Source organism: Rhea americana, unplaced genomic scaffold (assembly GCF_003343005.1).
Source record: "Rhea americana isolate MKP2758 unplaced genomic scaffold, rheAme1 scaffold_4, whole genome shotgun sequence".
Classification (NCBI taxonomy): Eukaryota; Metazoa; Chordata; class Aves; order Rheiformes; family Rheidae; genus Rhea; species Rhea americana.
In genome coordinates this window covers 9,480,382-9,501,776 of record NW_028186534.1, presented here as the reverse complement: position 1 = coordinate 9,501,776, position 21,395 = coordinate 9,480,382, and the positions used below count along the sequence as shown (strand labels likewise).

The 21,395-nt window shown below is 39.2% G+C and overlaps 2 protein-coding genes across 3 annotated transcripts; one reads left to right on the top strand and one right to left on the bottom strand.

The window, feature by feature from the left end:
- Positions 1-6,772: 6,772 nt before the first annotated feature.
- ATP5F1E (ATP synthase F1 subunit epsilon) lies at positions 6,773-7,954 on the top strand. The gene is made up of 3 exons (XM_085314129.1): positions 6,773-6,885; positions 7,014-7,140; positions 7,809-7,954. The coding sequence occupies exons 1-2, from the start codon at positions 6,854-6,856 to the stop codon at positions 7,135-7,137; spliced, it is 156 nt and encodes a 51-aa protein (XP_085170255.1). The 5' UTR covers positions 6,773-6,853; the 3' UTR covers positions 7,138-7,140; positions 7,809-7,954.
- Positions 7,955-10,277: 2,323 nt separating this feature from the next.
- On the bottom strand, positions 10,278-19,206 carry TUBB1 (tubulin beta 1 class VI). Of its 2 annotated transcripts, none has more exons than XM_085314127.1 (4): positions 19,044-19,206; positions 13,988-14,096; positions 13,336-13,446; positions 10,278-13,216 (listed from the first exon to the last, which is right to left on the bottom strand). In XM_085314127.1, the coding sequence occupies exons 1-4, from the start codon at positions 19,158-19,160 to the stop codon at positions 12,144-12,146; spliced, it is 1,410 nt and encodes a 469-aa protein (XP_085170253.1). In that variant the 5' UTR covers positions 19,161-19,206; the 3' UTR covers positions 10,278-12,143. The 2 variants fall into 2 exon arrangements, with proteins under 2 accessions (XP_085170253.1, XP_085170254.1); XM_085314128.1 differs by lacking the exon at positions 19,044-19,206 and adding an exon at positions 15,965-16,112.
- Between the last annotated feature and the right edge of the window lie 2,189 nt (positions 19,207-21,395).

The following is a 21,395-nucleotide window of genomic DNA, read 5'->3' as shown; positions in this document are numbered from 1 at the left end:
TATAGTATCCATAGTAAAACCTAGTAGGTAGGTTGTGAAGTTAGGAGTTAGCAGATATGTGTTAGTACTGATATTTAGGATTTATTTATATCATATAGTCCAATATAATATTCTGAATGATCTAGCTGAAGTACTAGAAACATTTTACTGTCTTAGCTTGATGCTTTATTCAGGCTTATTTCTCCTGTTTAGAATTGTCAATTTTGGATAATACTCAGCAAGTGACATAACTTCTCTGCTTTTCCTGTGAAAGCATAGGAAGGACATATTTATGCAGGGTGGTACTGCATAAATATTTCTCTATCTGCAAAGAGAGATACAATAATGTGTATAATTTTTACAAACCCTTATTTATCCAAGATTCTAAGTGTCTCTTGCCTTTCAAAAAAACTTAGGAACTTCTGAAAAAGGGCCCTAGCTTTTCATGTCTCGCGGGTGTTTTTGAAACTTTTATCCAATATTATCATCTGTGAACAGAAAGTTTTATATTATTGTGGTGTTTTATCATAAAAATACCTTAAAAGTAACAAAGCTAACATAAAAAGTTATTAAATACATTAAAATAATTGTTGATGCACAAAATTCTTAAAACTTGAGTGTACCTGAATTCTGATCTGCAGATCCTGGGTCCCTCCAAAGAAAATCTGTGCCAGGCTTTGTAGAATGGACAGCCGAGAACTTGAGTAACATTGCCAGAATTATTTTTACTTTGAATCCAGGTGTCCAAAAGTTAAAAATGGTTTTCTTCATCTGCTAAATCAACTAACCTTCAAAATGTAGTCCTGTAAAAGGAATCAGTACAAAATTGAAACTTTATCTTATAATTAGGGCTGATTTCAGAATGTTTTAAGCTGGTGCTCTGTGGTGAGTGCTGTTCTTAGACAAGAAGAGATTTAATAGGAGATGATGACCTGTATTGTCATCAGCATGGCATGATTTCCAGTAGCTGTGCAACAGATTAGGGTCATCAGCAGAAAGAACAGCAGAGCTTTAACAGCACAGCCCAATATGGCTTACCCAAGCAGAGAAAGGAGATAAGTCCACAGCTCTCAGAGGTAGTAAGTATTATTACTGATGTCTATTTTATACAATAATAACTATAGCTTTGTGTTTCTTGACTATATTATTTCAAAGAAGATGTGCAATATCTCTGCCATTTGAAATTAAGGCAAAAGGAGCACAGTGAGGGGATGATGGAATTTTTAATCTATTGGAAAGCATACTGATACTGGCTTCTTGCTGAATTGTAATTTGACTTATATAATTACTTAGCTTCCTCTGTACTATGCATTTGAGAAACTTTTTAAATTAAAGATAGTCACAAAATGATGGAATGTTGTTAACTAATGATTTTTGAGGAGTTCAATTATTTTTAGTTTTGTTATGAATATAGGACAACAGGGAAGCTTGTAATCTCATCACAAGTATTATACATGTTGAGAAACTTACATGTTTTCCCTTTCTGATCTATARACTTTATTCTCTTGATAAAATTACAACCATGTTGCATGAGCTCTAAAATTACAACTATATTATGAATAAATACTAAGTATATTCAATAGCTATTTCATTTGTAGGTCTCACCGTTAAATGAGAGTTTTAAATAAGTGAGACTCTTAAATAAGCAGCTTTTCTTAGTCTAATAATTTTTATGTTGTGCTAAATCCCCAGTTTTCATATTTACATAGGAAGGCATCATTCTTATCAACTTCAGCTAATATTCAGCAGACCCCTACCTTAGTTGAGGTGACTTCAGTGGGAGTTCTGCCCATGGCGATTATGTTAAATCTGTTATACATGCATCTGGACATCAGTTGTATAATAACACAGATAAAGCTTGGGTGCATTCACCAGAGAAACTGCAGCCTCCAGTTAAGTATCCATCTTTCACCTTCTTGGGTAATACAATAATTTTTGTAATGACTCTCTGAAAAATTGTATGTGTAATCCCATGCCTAGAAAGACAACAGCAGGATTCAACTACTCCATTTTGCACTACAGTCTTGAGAGAAGGCAGCTGTAGAATGATCTGCCTCTTGATCTACTCACACTATAATTAGAAGCACCTTTATGAATTGAAATATAAGCTGCTCTGTTTCCTTTTTAATTACATACCTGCTTTCTATCAGAATGTATCTCTGCAGTACATTTTTATTAGATGATTCAACCTAACCACAAAATAAAAAGATACTGTTTTTATGGTACAGTTTTCTAGGCCCACAGATAAAAAAATAAAACTAAAAAAAGACCTCTCTTTAGATAAAGAGCAAGCAGAACTGGTGTTGCTGAAGTGTTTATTTCTTAGTCATGGAACCATTTCAGCATACTGCTGCCTTCCAAAAATAAAATCTGGACACGCTGCTGAGGAAAATAGTTTCCTTTGCCGCTTCTGTTAGTGTCATCAGAAACATCCATATTTTGAGTTAGATGTTGTGAATCACACAGAAGTAATCCCTCACACCATTATAACCAGAGGCCAAGTTTGACTTGCAGTTGCCTTTTACAACCGTGTATTTGTTTAAATCTCTCTGCATAACAAGTATAATGCAGTATAACGTCTGAATATCCTGTGATACTTGAAAAACAAAAACATTTTGTAACTATTGTTTTATTTGAGACTTTCAAGACAGGGAGACTGCATCTGACAATGGTATTCTCTGTCAGGCTATTGTAGATGCTAAAATCTGACTGAATATGAAAGATATGCCAGAATATCAAATATAAAAAAATATTAAAAAGATAGAAAAACGTTTTCCTGTGCTTGTAGTTCTCTCAGAAGAGCAGTATTCTAAAGACTAATTCTGTGAACTTTTACTACTGTAATTTCTGTACCAAAAAGCAGAGATTAAGAGACATAAGGATTAAAATACTAGCCCTCTCTTGTGTGCTTAGTTATTTTCAGTTGTAATATTCTTTGGGCTTCATTATGTCTTTAAGGTTTTTTGGCATGTTATTAGAAATTCATAATTAAAAATACTTAAGATTTAATAAGACAGTAGTCATGCAGATTTACTTGGCTTTTCAGTTTTGTCCTTCGATCCACCTGGACCTACCTGGTCTCACTTTTTTGGTCTCCCTGGACCCCTCCAGTGTCAAGACTTCAGCCTCCTTGGAACTCTTTAAAATCCCCTTTTCAGATTCTTTGGATCTATCCAGTCTGAGCTCTTCGTCCTCTGTGGACTTCTCCACTCTCACCTCTTCATCTTCTCTGGACCTTTCAAGTCTCACCTCTTCAGCCTCTTCAGACTTCTCCAGTACCTCTTCTTCAATCTCCTTAGAGCTCTCCAGCCTTACCTCTTCAGATTCCTTGGAGTGCTCCAGTTTCACCTCTTCCGTTTCGCTGGACTTATCAAGTCTCACCTCATCAGGCTCTCAGGACCTCTCTGGCGACAGTTCTTCAATCTCCTTAGATCTCTCAAGTGTGACCTCAGTACCCTCTCTAGATTTCTACAGTCCCACTTCTTCAGCCTCTCTAGACCTCTCCAGCCTCACTTCTTCACCCTCCCTGGTTGACTCCAGTCACACCTCCTCAGCTTCCTTGGACTTTTCCTGTACAACCCYTCCACCCTCACTAGATGTCTCAGAATACACCACCTCTACCTCTTCAGAATCACTAGATCTCACCGATTTTAACAATTTCACATTTCAGGACTCATCTGAGCCATCTTCATCAACCTCTGAGGATGTCTGTAATCTCATCTCTACACCCTTACTGGATGCCTCTGATCTTTCCTTTCAGGATTCTTCTTCCCTCACTTCCTCAGTTTCACTGGACATTTCTAATCTCACATCTTTAGTTCCTCCCAACCTCTCTGCTCTCACATTTCTGGATGTTTCTAACCGCACCTCTTCAGCTTCTCTTGATCTCTGCATCTAACCCTCTTAGAATATCCATTTTCCTCCTCTGCAACTTCTCCATACCTTTCTAAACCTTCCTCCTTTGTGTACTYTTTTTAATTTTTGTGTCAAATGTCTCCAAAAGCTCTATTTGATGAAAGTTTAGGGCTCTACAAATATGTCCTATCATCTAAACAGAACTGGGTATGAAAACAGGCTGTATAAATCTGTAACAGTGCCTTGTTTATAGCTGCATAGATACCAATATATATTCTGGAAAGGTTATAGAACACAATTTCTGTTACCTAATTTTCATTCTGTCTCAGCCTGCTACCTCTCCCAAAGATTTAACTTTTCAACTAATGCTGAATGTTTATCAAGATCAATAAAGAGTAAATAGAGCTAAATGTGCAAATAATGGCATCCAGGTTGCATATCTCCATTACCAATTTAAATCTGAGCAGGTTGTGCAGAATTGCAGGCAATGGATACTTCATATGGAGGTACAGAGAGGGGAGATGTGGTGGGAAAGAAAATTGGGGGAAAAAAAAGGAGCAGCTGAGAGAGAGGTAGAATGAGGGATCAGAGGCTGTAGTGGGGGGAAGAAATAGAGGGACATGTAGCTGAAACAAGTGATCATCACTGCTAGCATAATTCTTTTCTGGCAAGCTGTATTTGTGGCCTGGGCTGCCCATAAGGCTTAAAATAATCTKATTTGTTAACTATGTTACCTACCAAGTACCTACCAATAATGTCCTTTACCAGTATATGAATATGCAAGTAGTACACTTAGTTGTGCTATATCAAATATGCTGCATAGGTAACAGAGTTGGGCTTTCTTATATCTTCGGTGCTTCTTTGAACTATTTTCTTATCATTCTTATAATTGAGTTTTCCAAAGACAAATATCTTTTGTTTCAATATCACCTCACTGATACCCTTTCTGTCTTGAAAGTGCTGTCTGTCATTCAAAATATCTTTTATTAGTTTTAATTTTTTACAAAATGGAAAGCTTTGCTCCAATAGGCCATATATGTCTCAGAAGCATAAGGACAAAAATGGCTTGCATAAAATCTAAATAAGGAAATAAATGCCTGAAATAGGAATTGCTTGCTGCCTCATTTATATTATTTATCTTTTTAAATTGATGTAGGAAAGATTGTAATACTTTGATTTTAGAAATGAAGCCCAAATTCAGTTGGAGCAAAGACATTTCATAGGCATTAAAAACAATAATAAATTATTGCTCCAGATGGAAGGAACTAGTCTAATCTGGTGTCCTAAAGTCATCACAACTGGCACCAATTAGACTCTTCTTCAGTAATCTCAGTAGAGAGATCAAGTAGGTAAAGTAAGGACAGGACATTCTTTCCTTCTTCCCACTCTTTCCTCCCAGTTGGTGTTCCTGCTAATTACATTAATAGGCAATCTTTTCCTGTCATATGATTATCCATGAAACACACTATCATATATTTAGTAAATGATTATTCTCTTGGTTTTGGTGGATCTGTGCTGTCATTCTTATGGTGTATCAATTGTTAACTGCAGTGGTCCTGGACTAAGTGAAATCTCTAATAAAATTGATTATTCTCTGCTTTAGAAATTTACTATAAATGTAACCATCACTGTGTAGTTTCTAGGGTGATATACTTCAGCACATAGCAGAATAGGCAGGAAAACACAAAGCCTCTATGGAATGACCCAAGTCATCAGAGTTTCCTCTAAATCCATATGGCTCTTGGAGGATTCTTACATATTTTGTGRTATGCTCTGGTTTTGGATGGAAAGGATAGATGTGAGAATAGGTATACATACTTACATGCAAGCATGTAATAAAAGGCCAATCCAATATGTACTTAAATACCAATTATTTAACTAAGCATTAAATTAGGACTGTGTTGATGCCTACCAAACGTGATTCAAGTCAATTTTGCTTATTGCTCTTAAGATCTTTGCTTATTACCACCATTACATATGGAAAATTGTTTACTACTTTCCAGCAAGTGTAAACAAAAGATTAGAGCTGCTAGATTATGTTGTTTTTAAGACATCTGTTTAGAGTAAATGATTAATATAATTGTATGTGTATGCAACAAATGGTCTTTCTTACAGCCAGAAGAATCCCATGCTAAGGCATTGTATTCTAGGGGATAAACTCGAAAAATGGCACAGCTTGGCCACACCTGGCTTAAAACTTCAGATCAGAAGCAGTCTGTGTTATAAACATCACTTGGTTCTCATTTTCATCTTTACACTGTTAAAGAGCTAAAAAAATAGCAGAAAGAAGTAACAACATCTGATATGGATGGGGGGGAAGGCACTTTCAGGCACTTGCTTAAATACTTAATTACAACAGCATTACTGAACTATTTAGCAATGACTTAATATGTAACTAATAACTATAACTAGCCATCAGCCTCATAGAAAAAAAAAAGTTTAAATGTCTAGTCCATAGTTTATTCGAATGTACTATTTTTCTGACAAATCACTGGCTCAGAATCACCAAACTCCCCTTTTCTCCATCCCTGGGGCAGGTCCCAGCTGGCCATACCTGGAAGCTAGAACCGAGGCCTCTCTAAGCAGTACTTAGCGCCAGGGGAAGCGGAGACAAACGCCGCACTGGTGCGGGGTTGATCAGATGCGGCCCGGCACGGCCGGCTGCTCCCGCTCTCCTGCCCCGGGCTAGCGCTAGGTCCCTTCCCGGCCGAGGGGAAACGCTGCGCGTTGGCCGACGCGGCGCCTCAGCCGCAGAGGCCCTCGCTCCTCTTCAGCAGCCCGCGGGGCCGCACTTGCCTCATTTAGCTCTCTGATTGGTTGTTCTTATGGCTAGGGGGAGGGGCAGGGTAGTTGCCACTGGCCAGATTCCCTGAGGTAACTCGAACTCTGGTTGGCGGCGCGAGCACTCCTGCATGCTGATTGGCTGGCGGCGGGAAGGGCCGCCTTTCCCGTTCCGGTGGGCGCTGACCTTGGCGGCGGCGGCGCGCGGCGGCCGGCCGAGTCCTCGGGAGCCGCGGCCATGGTGTCGTACTGGCGGCAGGCCGGGCTCAGGTATCGGCCGCGGCCCGGGCCGCGCAGCGCGGGCTGCCGAGGCGCCTCTGGAGGGGAGGGAGAGGCTTTGGGGACGTGCTTGATTCTTACTGTTGTTTTTTTTCTTTCCCCCTTCCCTCTCGCTGTAGTTACATCCGGTACTCCCAGATCTGTGCCCAGGTCGTTAGAGCAGCAATGAAGCCTCAGTACAAAGCAGAGGCGGAGAGGGCGGCCACGGCCACTGTGAAAACAGTGAAGCCCAAGAAGGAATGAAATGTAAGTAAGCGCCTGGCCGGAGGTGTCTTACTGCAGCTCTTCCCCTGAGCAGCGCCGGTCTCCTCGCGTTTCCCTAACGGGCAGGCTCACCTGCGTGAAGGTTACCTAGTTTCTGTGAAAGGTAGATGCTGCTTGCAGTTTTACTTGTGTCATTGCATCGCTAGCAACTGAAATAGTCTCTAGACTCTGTCTCAAGCATTAAATAGCATACCTGGGAAAGATGGATTTGTGACCAGGGCTGTTATACAGATGAGGCATCAGCTTGCTCTAATAAATGTAATGTTTGTGCCTTAACATTGTCATCACTGTGTCTGCACACAGTAATATTGTTGAAACAGCACRAGTCTCTCTGTAAGGTGCTTGCTGATCAGCATGCTTCTAAATGACAGTGCTGTCTGTAAAATAGTAAACTAAACGTCTGAATCAAGATCTGCAGTTAATATGACTGGCAAAATATAGATTAGGCCTGTTTTGCATTAAAAAAAAAAAAAAAAAAAATTTATTCACGGTTTGGAATGGTTGCATTTGACATCCTAAAAAGTAGGTGGCAGTACCAAACATGTAGAACAGCTTCTATTCTTCATGTAAAATGGCTTTCTCTCTGAAGCAAACCTTGTACGTGTTTTTCATTCTTGAATGAAGTAACTTGTACTTTAAATTTCTTATAGGAACTGGCCTATGGTGAATACTGTAACAACAAACTACAAAGCTGTAGGCAAGCTCAAGACTCRCAACATAATGTTATCATCACATTACCTGTAAAATTTGCCAGTATGTAAATCAGCATGCTAATAAATGTCACTTAACAAACAAATGCATACGTGGCAAGTGGTGTTTTTCTATAAATGGATGATGTATTCCCTTTTGCAGAGACATTTATCTTGTGTTAAAACAGAAAATTGTTTTTTTTTTTTTTTTTATCAAACTCTACTGCTCAGTAACAAGATGTATTTATTTTTAAGGTAAATATCTTGGGTGTCCACATTGATATTTTAGGTCAAAGAGGGAGAGACTTAACTGTTGTTTAAAATTTTGCCTACTTTAATTCAATGATTAGTGCATGCGTTGGGCTAAAGTTTTCTTCATTATTATCTATGTTCAATAGAGAATACAGGCCCATAATTTCAAAAATGTGATTAAAAATACTTCTGTCAGCTCTGTCGTATGGCGGGAAGCGGTACAGTGTTGGTTTTTTTAAGTAAGTTTTTCAGTGGTAATACTGTTCATCTTCAATTTGTGCTCAGAGCTACTCAGTGAAAAGCAGTTTGATGAAGCTTAGACTTAAAGGCTGAACTGGAAACAGGCTATTTCTCCATTCATGTGATGCATAGGATCTATCTCTCAAAATGCCTGGTACACAGTAGTGAATCAGGATTTGGGGACTTGGCTTTCTTTGCAGGGTGGGAGGGAAGTGCAGACCTGAAGTCCCTGGACTGTACCCTCGCTGAACTCTTGGTTGTCCTTCCTGCTCGTGCTTTGTCATTGTCCTGGGAGGGAGAGGGATGTGCACATCACTAGGGAACAGTAGGAGAGGAAGGTGGTACTCCATCCTCTCTGGATCAGGGGAAAGTTGTGCTTTCAGCTGTATTGGTTTGGGGGGAAGTGTTTACATGTTCTTGCTGCTGTATAGCTTTACATCAAGTATAACATTGCCCTGCTGTGTAGGAAGAAATATAGCACACACACAATTCACTTCAAAACTGTGTTCACTTACACTCTTCTTAGTATGGATGGTAATACTGAAGACAAACAAAACATGAAGTATTGTTTTCTCTCTGCAGACTTACTCCTTAGGTAAGCATACKTAGGGCTCTGTCAGGTACCTTGTTTCTGGCGTTACATGCTTAGGTGCTTTCCAAGTCTTTGGCTCAACTTTTTACATTCATAATTAATGTTTAGATGGAAATGCAGACTGTTGTTGACATGCATGTAGTGCTTTCCAATAATTGCTACATCTTTAGAGCATCCTGATTTCAGTCTTCTGGGTTGATTTGTTTTACAAGTTCGATACAAGTAGAGAGAAGGAGGTTTTGTTGCAACTGTACTGCTGAACTATCATTGGCTCAGTTTTTCATTTCACTGTAGAAAATGCAAGATAGTAATGTAGTTTTTCCTGTGAGCCGGCACTATYTCTAGAGATTTATACTTTTTTTGGCGGGGGTGACAAAAATCAAAACCTACACCCATTAGCATAATTCCTACAACATTACTTCATCACCCTACTAGTTTTCTAGGTGTCCAGATGGAGACATTCATTAATAATGTATGATGTTCCACCTCTGCTTTTAATATTGCAATGGTTGCATGCTTTTGTATGTGTTTTCTGTATCCTTTGTCACAACTGCACAGGCAGACTAAAAGGATAATGTCTTTTTTCTTGCACCTACTTTAAAACTGTATACAGTTGAAAAGATGTGATTGCTGTCAAGTCAAATTATTCCTATTTAGTAGAAATGGAACACTAGGAGAGTGGAGGAAAAAAGAGAAAGCATAAGTCACAAGTGACATAAGGCTTCCCCTTTTGTTGACTTTATTAAATGTAAATATTGGTCTGCATCTTAATTCAGGTAATGTATTCAAAGCCATTGATACATTTAAAATAACTACAGGAACATAGAAATAATGTATTGTGATTGCCACTAATTTTTTTATATATATATACTTATATATATAAAAATATATTTTTTTTTCATGGAATATCAGCATCTTAATATATTCAGTGTAGTTGAGGCTTTAGAATTTATTATTTACTTCTTTGTTGCAGCAGTCCCTGCAAAGCTAATCATTTAACAGCAGAATGCATGAAAAAATGTAAAGTCCAACTTTACTTGCATGGAATAGCTTGGTCACATGATTAAGCTAGTGCAACTAGAATATCCAGGATTTTAAAGTGCACAGAAAACAAAATGTGTGTGTGTGTGTATACACAGGTATGTATATGTACATATATAAAAACAGGTTTTCAGTGTGGGGTGAGAAGGGAGCATCTAAATTTTCTTTAGGGAAGAAAAACAGCTTTAGGCAATCCTTTAAAATTAATGCCCTTCTGTTTTTTAATACAGTTTTTCAAAAGAGAATTCAAGGTAAGTTGAGAAAAAAGTCCATAAGGAACTTGCATATTTTTGCATACATAATTTTAATGCAATTTTATATATCATGCCCATCTACAGTAAAACTGATGCATCACAGGAGAGCAGTAATCAGAGACTCTTAAGAGCACACCATATAAACAATTACAATGATTTTTGGTTATTAAAACTTGTCATAAATGGGTACTTCAGTAATAATTTTGCTGAAAATGGAAGTTCTAATTCAGACAGGATAATGTTTGAGGAAAGGATTAGGCTCTTTTTAAGTCAGAAGCTATGTTTCTCATTAAGTGTGTGCACAGGTACCCTGCTTGTTTTAGATACAAAGAAACAAATGAAGGTTAGATGCTGAAAAACTTTGAAAATCCAGGTCTTTGAGTGATATAATGGAGTTTGTCTGCATTTGGGAGAAAAAAGTTTTGGTTTGTTTGCAMGGGTTCTATTCTTTAAAGTTCTGTCTCAGGAATTCTGGGGAGGGCTGCTTAATAACTGAGTGATTATGTAAATACATTTAGCTCAACCTATATTTTGTATCTTTATCCACTTGATCAATAAGGTAATGTCTACTCATCACATTCCTATTAAGTGGAAGAAACTACATTCAAACATTTTGATGTAAGCAATTAAAAAAAGGTCAGCTAGACTCAGCACTTTGAATACCAAAACACAGTAGAAGTTGCCTCCCTTTGAAAAGATTTTCACTTACCATTCTTGTAAACATCTCTGTGTATGGTGTAGAGTTGACCATTTAATATTAAATTCACCTTTTAGATCTACACTTTAGAAATAAGTTATTTTACCTCTCTTGTCAAACATATTAACTGTAAAAGAGATGAAAACAATCAATAATTTTGTTTTTTATTTCGAAGAGTATAAGAAACCAAGCTCATTTTTTTTCATGTAATTTTAAAGTTAGTCCTTACAAGAACAAACTGGTTTTTTGCCTATTGAATGTGTCAACTTGAAGTATTTTATTTAAAAATATATAGAATTTGTGTTTTAAAGACTATTATAAATACAATGCTAAGTATATGGCTATAAACATTACTGTAGTTGGCAAGAAACTTTTTCCTGAAGTCAAAATGTATTTCTGAGTCAGTGACTGCCACTCAACTTGCATCTCTAACTACATGCAACCCATTTTATTCATTTTGCTATACTGAAGTGGAAAAGTTACAATAGTTAGTGTATGGAACAAAAAAAACACCACACCAAAACTTCTATACTGTGTTCACAGTTTTGCATGCTATTTTAACTCAGTCTATAGTTTGAAATAAAAAACAAACCACACCATGACAATAAAAAAAGCTCTGCAATTATAAACCAGTAATAGCACTATTTATTTAAGTGCTTCCTTAAAAAGTAAAATTAAGGTTCCTACTCAGTCTCTACTGAAGAAAGCCCTGCTTAAGAAACTGAACTTATCTGTTGATAGAGATAGGTCTGTGGAATGCATAATAAAATAGATGCTGCCTTTGTAGGCCTTTACAGATATGCATGTGTTCCTAAAAACAGTAATGGGTTCACAAACAAAAAACTGAACAGTGTTTACTGAGAATAAATAAGTGTGACAAGAGTCTATAGTCTGTTTTACTACTGCTTATGATCCTGATACRCACACACAGGCTGTATATGACGTGGTATCTGGCCATATATTCCAAAAGTGAATACGTCACTAAGAAAGACTGTTATCAAACAACTTTTTCTTCACAGTGGTTCTTTTTTGGACAGATTCARTTGTCTGTGAAAGCAAAGCATAGCTGCTGTTGATTTCAAAAGCATTATACTGTAATACTGGATACATTTTTGTCTGATACGGAGGAAAAAAACCTTAAGGTATGCAGATAGAGGCTATTGCTGCTCTTAGAGTGTCAACGGGCTTGTTAGGACAATGTGTTGATATTACTATTGTTTCTAGAGTGTTTCCTGTTCTGGGCTAACTTCTACTTCTACCTCTTCATATTCCTCAACATCTGCTGTGGCATCCTGGTACTGCTGGTATTCAGACACAAGGTCATTTGTGTTACCTTCTGCTTCAGAAAACTCCATTTCATCCATACCTTCACCAGTATACCAGTGAAGAAATGCTTTTCTTCTAAACATAGCTGAGAATTGTTCAGAAACCCTAATGAAGAGCTCTTGAATGGCTGTGTTATTGCCAATAAAGGTAGCTGCCATCTTCAGTCCTCGTGGTGGTATGTCACACACTGCCACTTTGACGTTATTAGGAATCCATTCCACAAAGTAAGAACTATTCTTTGTCTGGACAGCCAGCAGCTGTTCGTCCACTTCTCTGGTAGACATTCGGCCTCTGAAGATGCATGCCACAGTCAAGTAGCGTCCGTGACGGGGGTCACAGGCTGCCATCATGTTGCGTGCATCAAACATTTGTTGAGTGAGCTCTGGTACTGACAGGGCTCTGTACTGTTGGCTACCTCGAGCTGTCAGTGGAGCAAAGCCAGGCATAAAAAAATGCAGGCGTGGAAAAGGCACCATGTTAACAGCCAGCTTCCTCAGATCTGCATTCAGCTGACCAGGAAAACGGAGTGAGGTTGTGACCCCACTCATCGTTAGGGACACTAAGTGGTTGAGGTCACCGTAGGTGGGATTAGTGAGCTTTAAAGTTCTAAAACATATGTCATACAGAGCTTCATTGTCAATGCAAAAGGTTTCATCTGTGTTCTCTATTAGTTGATGGATGGAGAGGATGGCATTATATGGCTCTACAACTGTGTCAGATACTTTGGGTGAAGGCACAACACTGAAGGTGTTCATAATCCTGTCAGGATATTCTTCTCTGATTTTGTTAATGAGGAGTGTGCCCATACCTGAGCCTGTACCACCACCAAGTGAATGGATAAGCTGAAACCCCTGAAGACAATCACAGCTCTCACACTCATTCCTGACCACATCCATAACATTTTCAATCAGTTCAGCTCCTTCTGTGTAATGTCCCTTAGCCCAGTTGTTGCCAGCACCTGAGTTACCTGTACAGAGAAACAGCCATGATATTATCAAGACTAATTTTTAAAGGCCCTAAGAATGATGTTAAAAAAGGCAACTTTGAACCTGCTGGCCCTAGTTAGTTTACTAATGGCATACATACCATGAATAAAATTGTCAGGTCGAAATAATGGGCCTATCTTGCTAGATCGTACACTGTCCATAGTTCCAGGTTCTAGGTCCACCAAGATAGAACGGGGCACATATTTATGAGCTAGAACAAAAGAAAAATGTGTACAAGTTACTGAATCTACTTGCAAAAGTATTAGCCCTATCGCATCACTTCAGTCTAGGTATTTCATTGTATTTCATATAGGAAAAAAAAAAAAAAAAGAATGACCAACAAAGCTTAAGCTGGAGCTAAGTCCAACCCTTTCCAGTGAGCTTAAAAAAACAGGCAGGGATTCAGCTTGTGCCACAAGTAAACTTCAAAGCAAAACAAACAAAACCATCAGGGAAGTCAAACAGGCCAACGACAACTGGGCTCACTCCTGCAGAATTACCAAAGGAAAACAGGTACAGATCTCAGAAGTTTTGCTTTGATTAAGAACAGGTTTGGGCTATCAGAGCTATCAGATAAAGTGCTTTTCTGAAGCCTGAGAATTAATATGAACMACTACTATTACAAGTCAAAGAAAACCTTGACAATGCTTATTCACCTACAGTGGTTTTGGAGGCCCCTCCCCCCCATTTTAACTTTCATGTTGGTGCTKTAAAATAGCTTTAACAAGACCCCAACAGTGGTGAGCACTTACAGTAAGCCTCATTGAAGTACACGTTAATTCGCTCAAGCTGTACTGGTGCAGCCCCACAGTAGTTTCCAGCGATGTCGATACCATGTTCGTCACTTATCACCTCCCAGAACTGAAAAAAGGAAAGAGGTTCAAGACACACATTTTTTTTTTTYCAGCACAGTGTGTTCAGCATCATTGCTGCTGCTCTCACGGCTGTGACTACACACAGAGGGTGGTGCTTTGCTACTTACACTTTAGTCTGTAAAGGACAGAAGAACAATTTGAGTAAAAATAGCTGCATGAAATGTAATCATCATGCTAGTCAGTGCAAACCCCCCCCCCCCCGACCCTTCTATATGTTCCGGAGAAGAGCTCAGTCAGCCTTTTATGCCAGCAGGCAAGTGCCTGTGCACGAATAGGTCCCTTTATAGTAAAGGAAAATTGGTTTTAGTTTAAATAACACAGGTACTAGTTAGCATAGACTTAAATAGTATGGGTCAAGCAGCCTTTTTTGTTTTGGGGGGGGAGGAGTGGTTTGTTTGGAGGGAGGACATTTGTTTTGAGGCCTATCATGCACAAGTGGGACTGCTATATCAAATCTGGTTCAGCCAATTTATGTGAATAAAGTTTTTCCACAAAGATACTGGTCCTTTTAATTGCATTTGCATTTATATTCTTATTTTTTAGATCTATTCCTCATCATCAACCCGTCTAATTTTTGGTGACCAAGAGTTAATAGTGTAATTCTGAACATCTGAGAAACTCTATACCCACTGTTTTGCTTTTGACCTCTTATTTTATTGATTTTTATATATCTGTATGTATTTAAAACATATAGATATTATAACAAAATAATAAAACATAGAGTTTTTTTTTATGTATTATATACACACAGGACTTTCTTGGCAGAGGCGAAATCTGGAGGCAACACACTCAGCTTGTCTTGTACTTGAGTACTCTGCCAGGGGAAGGGAAGAAAACCCAAATGTCCTATCTTGACATTCATATGGTTGTCTTGTTGTGGGACTCTTATCTGGGCAGCTACCACAGCAGCATTAATGCATACACACCCACTCGCTATAATGTCCAGGCTATTTTAAATTCTAAAGGTCTTTTGGTTTTAGCATCCAGGCTCATTTTAACTTCACAAACACAACATTGTCAACAATGCCCCCCCCCTTTACTATCCTGTCTTCAAAGAACTTCCCAACTCCAACCAACAAACACATACACATGCCTTCAAATTAATCCAATACTTTTTTTTTTTTTGGGGGGGGGGGGGTTGGACAATGTCCTACCAATGAACAATAACAAATTTTATGGCCATCACACAGCAGAACAATATATATTTTTTCTCCATAGCACATGCACACTGTCAGCAATGACTGACTTCCCTCTAAGCAACAGCATGCAGTTGTTCAAACTGAACAAAAATACCGTAAATGACATGGCTATCTGTCACAAGAGGCCAGTTAGGCAGGAATCCTTAACTGCACTTTGTGCTGGTCTTAAAAAAACATTAATTGCTCAGTGTCAGTACAGGTCAGCCTGTTGGCTAATAAAACTATCTAAATGGTTCCCATGTGGGGGAGTTAGTGATGTATAACTGAACTAACACACTAGTATGCTAACTCTGCAACCCTGGAATCGCAGACTTCTTCATTCGTCCCAATATTTTATAACCCAGACTAATGCCCCTTGGAATATGAGGCCCAGCAGGAATCCTCTGGAGCACGTATAATCACAATGCCATAGAGCCACTGCAAAGACATTTCCTTTTTGCCAGTCTTAACATCAACTTTTGCATGAGGAGCAAGCTCATCCTACCACTCTGACATCAAAACACCCCTATTCACTGCTAACACACCATACATCCTCTCATTAAGATTGCAAAGTATGCATCCCGCCACCCGCAAAGCTCCAGCCTGTTAACAATATTTGACCTGTTGGTTTTGATAGCATTTACTACTAATGACCAATATTGAAAAGAAGCCTCACCTTAGCTCCAATTTGGTTTCCGCACTGACCAATCTGAAGATGCACAATTTCACGCATTTTTGTATAGCTTGGATTTGTTAGTAGCTACAGCCTAACACAGGCTTTCTAGTTGCAGTCCCTAAAACAAGCCCTTTTTCTGCTGCAGTATCATCAGCCACATTCAGCAGAGCCTGGCCCCAAGGGGCCTTTTTATACTGGTGGGGCTGTCACTCACCCACAAGGGGAGTAGCCAGCTCCTCACAAGGTGCTCATCAAAATTGTTCACAAGGAGTCAAAGTGCCTCTTCACTGCCTACATACAAAAGTGTAATAGCACACTGCAGAGAGAGTGTGGGAAAAAATGGCTCCCCCTCCCCAGTTAATTCCAATTTTCTGTGCAGCAAATACTGTCATTCATGAATATCTGTGCACGTATTATATTTATTTCATTATTTTATACATATACACACACACACAGAGCTATTGTATAGAGCTATTTCCCACCAAAAATGAGCAATGTTAATTTATTAAGCACATGCATTTCTGCCACATAATTTAAATTTTATGCATCAGAAAAAGTAATACAAGACAACATCTATGATCAAACCAATAACAGCTTTTGAGCATTAGCTTTCTATGATCACAACATTCAGCGCACTGCCTGACAGACCTGCAATTTGCTAATAAGCATCAGTCTCAGTGTCTAACTGCATGAAGCAGCTGGGGCAGTGTGTGTGTGKGGGGGGTGGGGGGTGGGAATTAAAACCCATCCGTACGTGTGGTTACAGAATACTTATCCGGCATACTTAGGTTACAGAGGTAAATCCCTCTCTCTCTCTCTTTCCCTCCCTGCCATCTTCCCTCCTCCTCCTCAGTTATAGCTAGTAAGTTGCATCAAATGCTGCAAAGCAGAAACAACTGATTTACGATTAAAAAAATGGCTAACTAACTTAGGTGAGATGCAGAAAACATCAGGCTGAAACCTATTCAGTAAATCTACCAAAGCAAGAAGCTGGCACCTACAAAATGATTGTCTTTACAGCTAAGAACGTGGCTAAAAGGAAACCACACCTATTTTCTGATCAGACCTCAAATTCTCATCCTAGTTATCTTCAGTGCAAAATAAATAAATAAATAAATAAATAAAAAGCACTGAAAAATACAGTTCTGAGAGCATATAAGAGGTCAGGGTCCTAGCCTGAAAAGTCGACTGAGGTGTATGTGTGAGCTAAGACTTAAGCAGAGCAGTGTGTGCTTATTTGCTAGTCGAGTGACTGAAACAGATGCCTTGAGGACTTATCAGTGATAATTTAGGTGCTGGGAACACACAGATAATAGCTGCGGTAGATGGGTGGGGTTAAGGGCTGTTTGGAGCCTAAGCAATTGCACTACCTTAAATGCCAGTTAGCTATTTATCTTCTACCTACCTAGGCTGCTTAGGTATTTTTAGAAATTCTGCTACATGCACAGCTATACAATCGAGGTACTAAAACAGCTACCGGGGGTGAAGGGGTGGGGGGAGAAGAAATCTCTGATCCATATTTCCTCAATGCCCAATGTTACSTCCATTTATTCTCACAATAATTCAAAAACATCTTCTTTCTACTGTGCTTTTCATTCATTCCTGTCTCCTCTTTGCAGCCTGAGAGGGTATCATCTTCTTAACTCTGATATTTACACTATGGTACATATTAGGTAACAACTGGAAGCAGTAATTGTGGCCTTTTATTGATTATTAATTCATTATAAATTATATTACACTGCTAGAGTGTATTTAACATATGGTCAAATTTATTGTTATAGCCATCATACAACACAGTTAGACTGTATTCAGTATATAGTATTTACTACAGTAATAGTTTACATAGTATTTCAGAATTTTATAGAAAAATTCTAGAGGTGAATCCCAGTTGCACTCAAGTTAAATGTAGTGTGCATTGTGTGAAATGCTTCACTACGTTACAGGAAACAATGTAAGCCCAAGCAAAACATGACCCAGTCATGTTGCCTGTTGATAAACAGGACTAGTATCGCTGAACAACAGAAACCCAGAATGGTGTCTCATCTGGAAGTTTATGGTGGCTTTATTATATGTCAGATGATTGTGAGTGCTTTTAAAATGCTTCTTCTAAGGACAGGAGAAGGAATGAGAAACTAGCATTTTAAACTAGTTTGAATACAAAGATGACAGTGAGACAGAGACTTAACTCATTAAACTACTTGTACCACTTCATGGGTTACTAGAGACAAGAAATCTATAAGCTTCCATACTGTTCCGAAAGAAAAATCAGCTTATTCCAGACTTCCGTACCACAAGCAACTTCCATCTTTTCCATCACCTAATAAAAAGAAGATAGATAACTGCTCCTAAGACAAAACTTAGCAGCACAACAGCATCTCAAAAAGTAGCTAGCAAACTTATTGTCATCCTCAGACAAGTCATTAACCATCCTCAACAGTGAAAAATAAAAGCAAGCTTTAGAATTCAGGTATATTCATTTTGTTTCACTAAAACACAATAGTTTTATCATTTTCCAAAAAAAATAAAGATTCTCTAAACAGCTTAGTTTCATTAACAAGACAATGGAACAGTTATTATGTTTAATTGCTGCATTGTAGGTATTCTCTAAGATAAGTTTCTGGAAAGGTTATTTGGAGATTTTTCCTTTGACTTTTTGAAGGAAAATTTCATTCTATTTATGTACAATTTTTATTTGTTTTCTGCAACTATGCTAAAAGAAACAACTAATTTTGAATTGTATATGCAATTGCTGCATTCTGAATGGGAACTGTACAATGTGTCCAACAGCTACTGAGAATAAACGAATGCTACTTTTTAAAATATGAAATATATTAATCTAAAGTAGCCAAAACTTTTGAACAAGTCCAGTAACCAAAAAAAGTCAGCAAACACATTCACTGAGAACAGTTTGCAAGCAAGCAAAAAAAAAAAAAAAAAAAAAAAAAAAGGAAGTGAAAAAAAGATGCAATCACTTAACATTCGTTTTTCTCTTGCTAAAAATAGTTTCCTGGAATCATATGGCTCCTATACAGCATTTGTAATAGAGTCATGAAAAATGACTGTACAGGTCACAAAGTACCTGAGTGTTTTCTGAAGGGGAGGTGGTTTTGTGCCTCCTTTCCTTCTCCTCCTCTAAGCACATTTCTGTGAATTGCCATGTCCTTTTTTTATCCCAGACTTGGYATATTAAAAGCATGTTTCTTTGTAGATTTTGTTTGTTTGCAGGCCTGTTCTTCAGCTCTTTAAAAACCTCAAGCCTGTTAACAGCATTAACGCGCTTCCCAGGCACAGCCATTGAACATGTGCTATTGTAGATTAGCAGTATACATGTCACATGAAAAAGTGAGGTGATCGTGGTGTAAGGGTTGGCGTTGAGTGACTTTTGGCACAGTGACRATTAGGAACAGCCTGGCACTGGACAGAGCTATTAACAGCTTGTCCCATGGTTTCTATCAGCCTGCCCACTGCTTCCACCACCTGCAGAGCGTGTGCTAGATACTCAAGCTCTGGGGATGAGTGAAAGCCAAAACCACAGACAACCCCCCTTAAAAAAAAAAAAAAAAAAAAAAAAAAAACACCACAAAAATATTTAAATAAAAAAAAAAAAAAAAAAAATAAATTTTTTTTTTTTTTTCCTTTTTTTTTCTTCTTTTTTTGCTTGAAAGGAACTAGCTTTCACAATAGCAGAGAATACATTTTGCTTTATAGCCACAAGCCACACACACCGCTTTCAGTGCTGTTACTCACGGTCTCATCCTTCACACCAATTCCTGGGGCAGGGGAGGCAAGAGCCTTTTCCTAATGCTCCTTGAGACCTTGCTCTTGTTTCCTGAGACTGCTGAGAGAAAAACCACTCGCTATTCAGTTTGAGCTGAACTGACTACAGGCCATCAAATAATTTCACAGAGGTCTGTGAATGACTACTAGACCAGCTGGTGCTAATCACAGCTAAACCAGGCCATAACATCCACAGCATCGTTAGGATCCTCAGGAACCTACCAAAAGAAAGTTGCATTCAGCAGGCACTGAAGATTACCTGCTTCACATTTTCATTTCAGTTAGTAACAAATACTGTTTAAAGACTGGTTCCTTCCAAAGGAGGGAAAGCAGTCTCTTTCTGCTCCTGTAATAACTTACAGCCCACTGTAAGATTATTAACAGGTTAATGAGTCTGTATTTTTTAAACTAATAGCTTTTGTTATAATCAAAGTGGACGACTGAGCTGTTACTTCCCCTACACTGCAGGACTGTGACTGGTCAAACCCCTGTGTCTTACAGCAGAGTGAATTTACTTGCTGGGTAGTGCAGCTTCTTGGGCCCTACTAGCACAACGTATATTGTTGAGCTTGAATCGTTTAATGAATTGCTGAAAAAGGCCACCTGCACATTAGTCAGCCTCAGTTCCTGGCTCTGTTGTTGGTTTTGGGACTTTCCTTCTCACTGTTTCAGTTTCTCCATGAGTAAAGTGAAGTTGATAAACCTCATGCTCCTTATAAAAAGTGATGAAGCTAATGAAGAAAAGCTATGTGGTGAGGACTAGCTATGGTCAACTAAACATGTTTACAAAGCATGAAAGCTGTAGGTAGGGAAAAGACAGCTTGGGAGTCTTCCCACGGAGGTCCTTTAAAACTTCAACGGGAAAATTAAACTATTTTTACCATTGAATACATCTTGTAGCAAGTTCTGAGAATGCAGAATCTTCAGATGACCTGAATGCTAAAGAATAGTTCAAAAAATGACATAATTCTGCATTTCTCTGTAAGCTGTAGAACAGGAGGACTTCAGAAATGAAAAGCTTGAGTAGCAAAATAAATAAGTAACTGCTCTGTTCAGCGTGATCACAGGCCGTGGGCTCGGAAGGACGCCGCGCTAGGCCGCAGGAAACCTGTATCCTTTGTAGGGTGGCGCGTACAAGCGCCCCAAGAGCGGGTCTTCAGCCTGGGCCACGTGCGGCGCCCGCAGCCCCACACAGCTCCCCGCGTCCCCCGGGCCYGTCGTGCGCCCGGCGCTCAGGGCAGCGCAGCAGCGTGTCGGCGGCTCGTTTCGTCCCGAACAGCTGGGTGTTTCGAAAGCGCGACGCTGTGGCTTTGCCAGACGGCGCCAAGGGGAAGCGCGTGCTGGCTCCAGGCCGGCACAGCTGGCTGCGGGTTACCGCCACAGCTGCGGTGACGCTGAGSGGGGAGGGCCCTGCCTGCGGTGGGGGAGAGGGTGCGGGTGTCGAAGGCCTTATTTTTTGTTTATCTGCTGTTCCAAATTAGCCCRATACGACGCGCTAACTTAGCGACTTGTACGTTGTACTTGGCACTCCTCAGCCCAGCTTCTAGTAGACAGCTGCTGCTAAAAAAGTAATGGAAAGGCACAAAGATGCTCCGGCCGCTCTGAGGGAGCCCAAGGCGGGAGCGGCGCGGGCGCCCTCGCGCGGCACCAGGCG

Bases quoted from the DNA above. Each gene is read 5' to 3' on its own strand.
- ATP5F1E (XM_085314129.1), top strand. From the start codon at position 6,854: ATGGTGTCGTACTGGCGGCAGGCCGGGCTCAG. The intron at 6,886-7,013 runs GTATCGGCCGCG...CTCTCGCTGTAG, and splicing joins TGGCGGCAGGCCGGGCTCAG to TTACATCCGGTACTCCCAGA.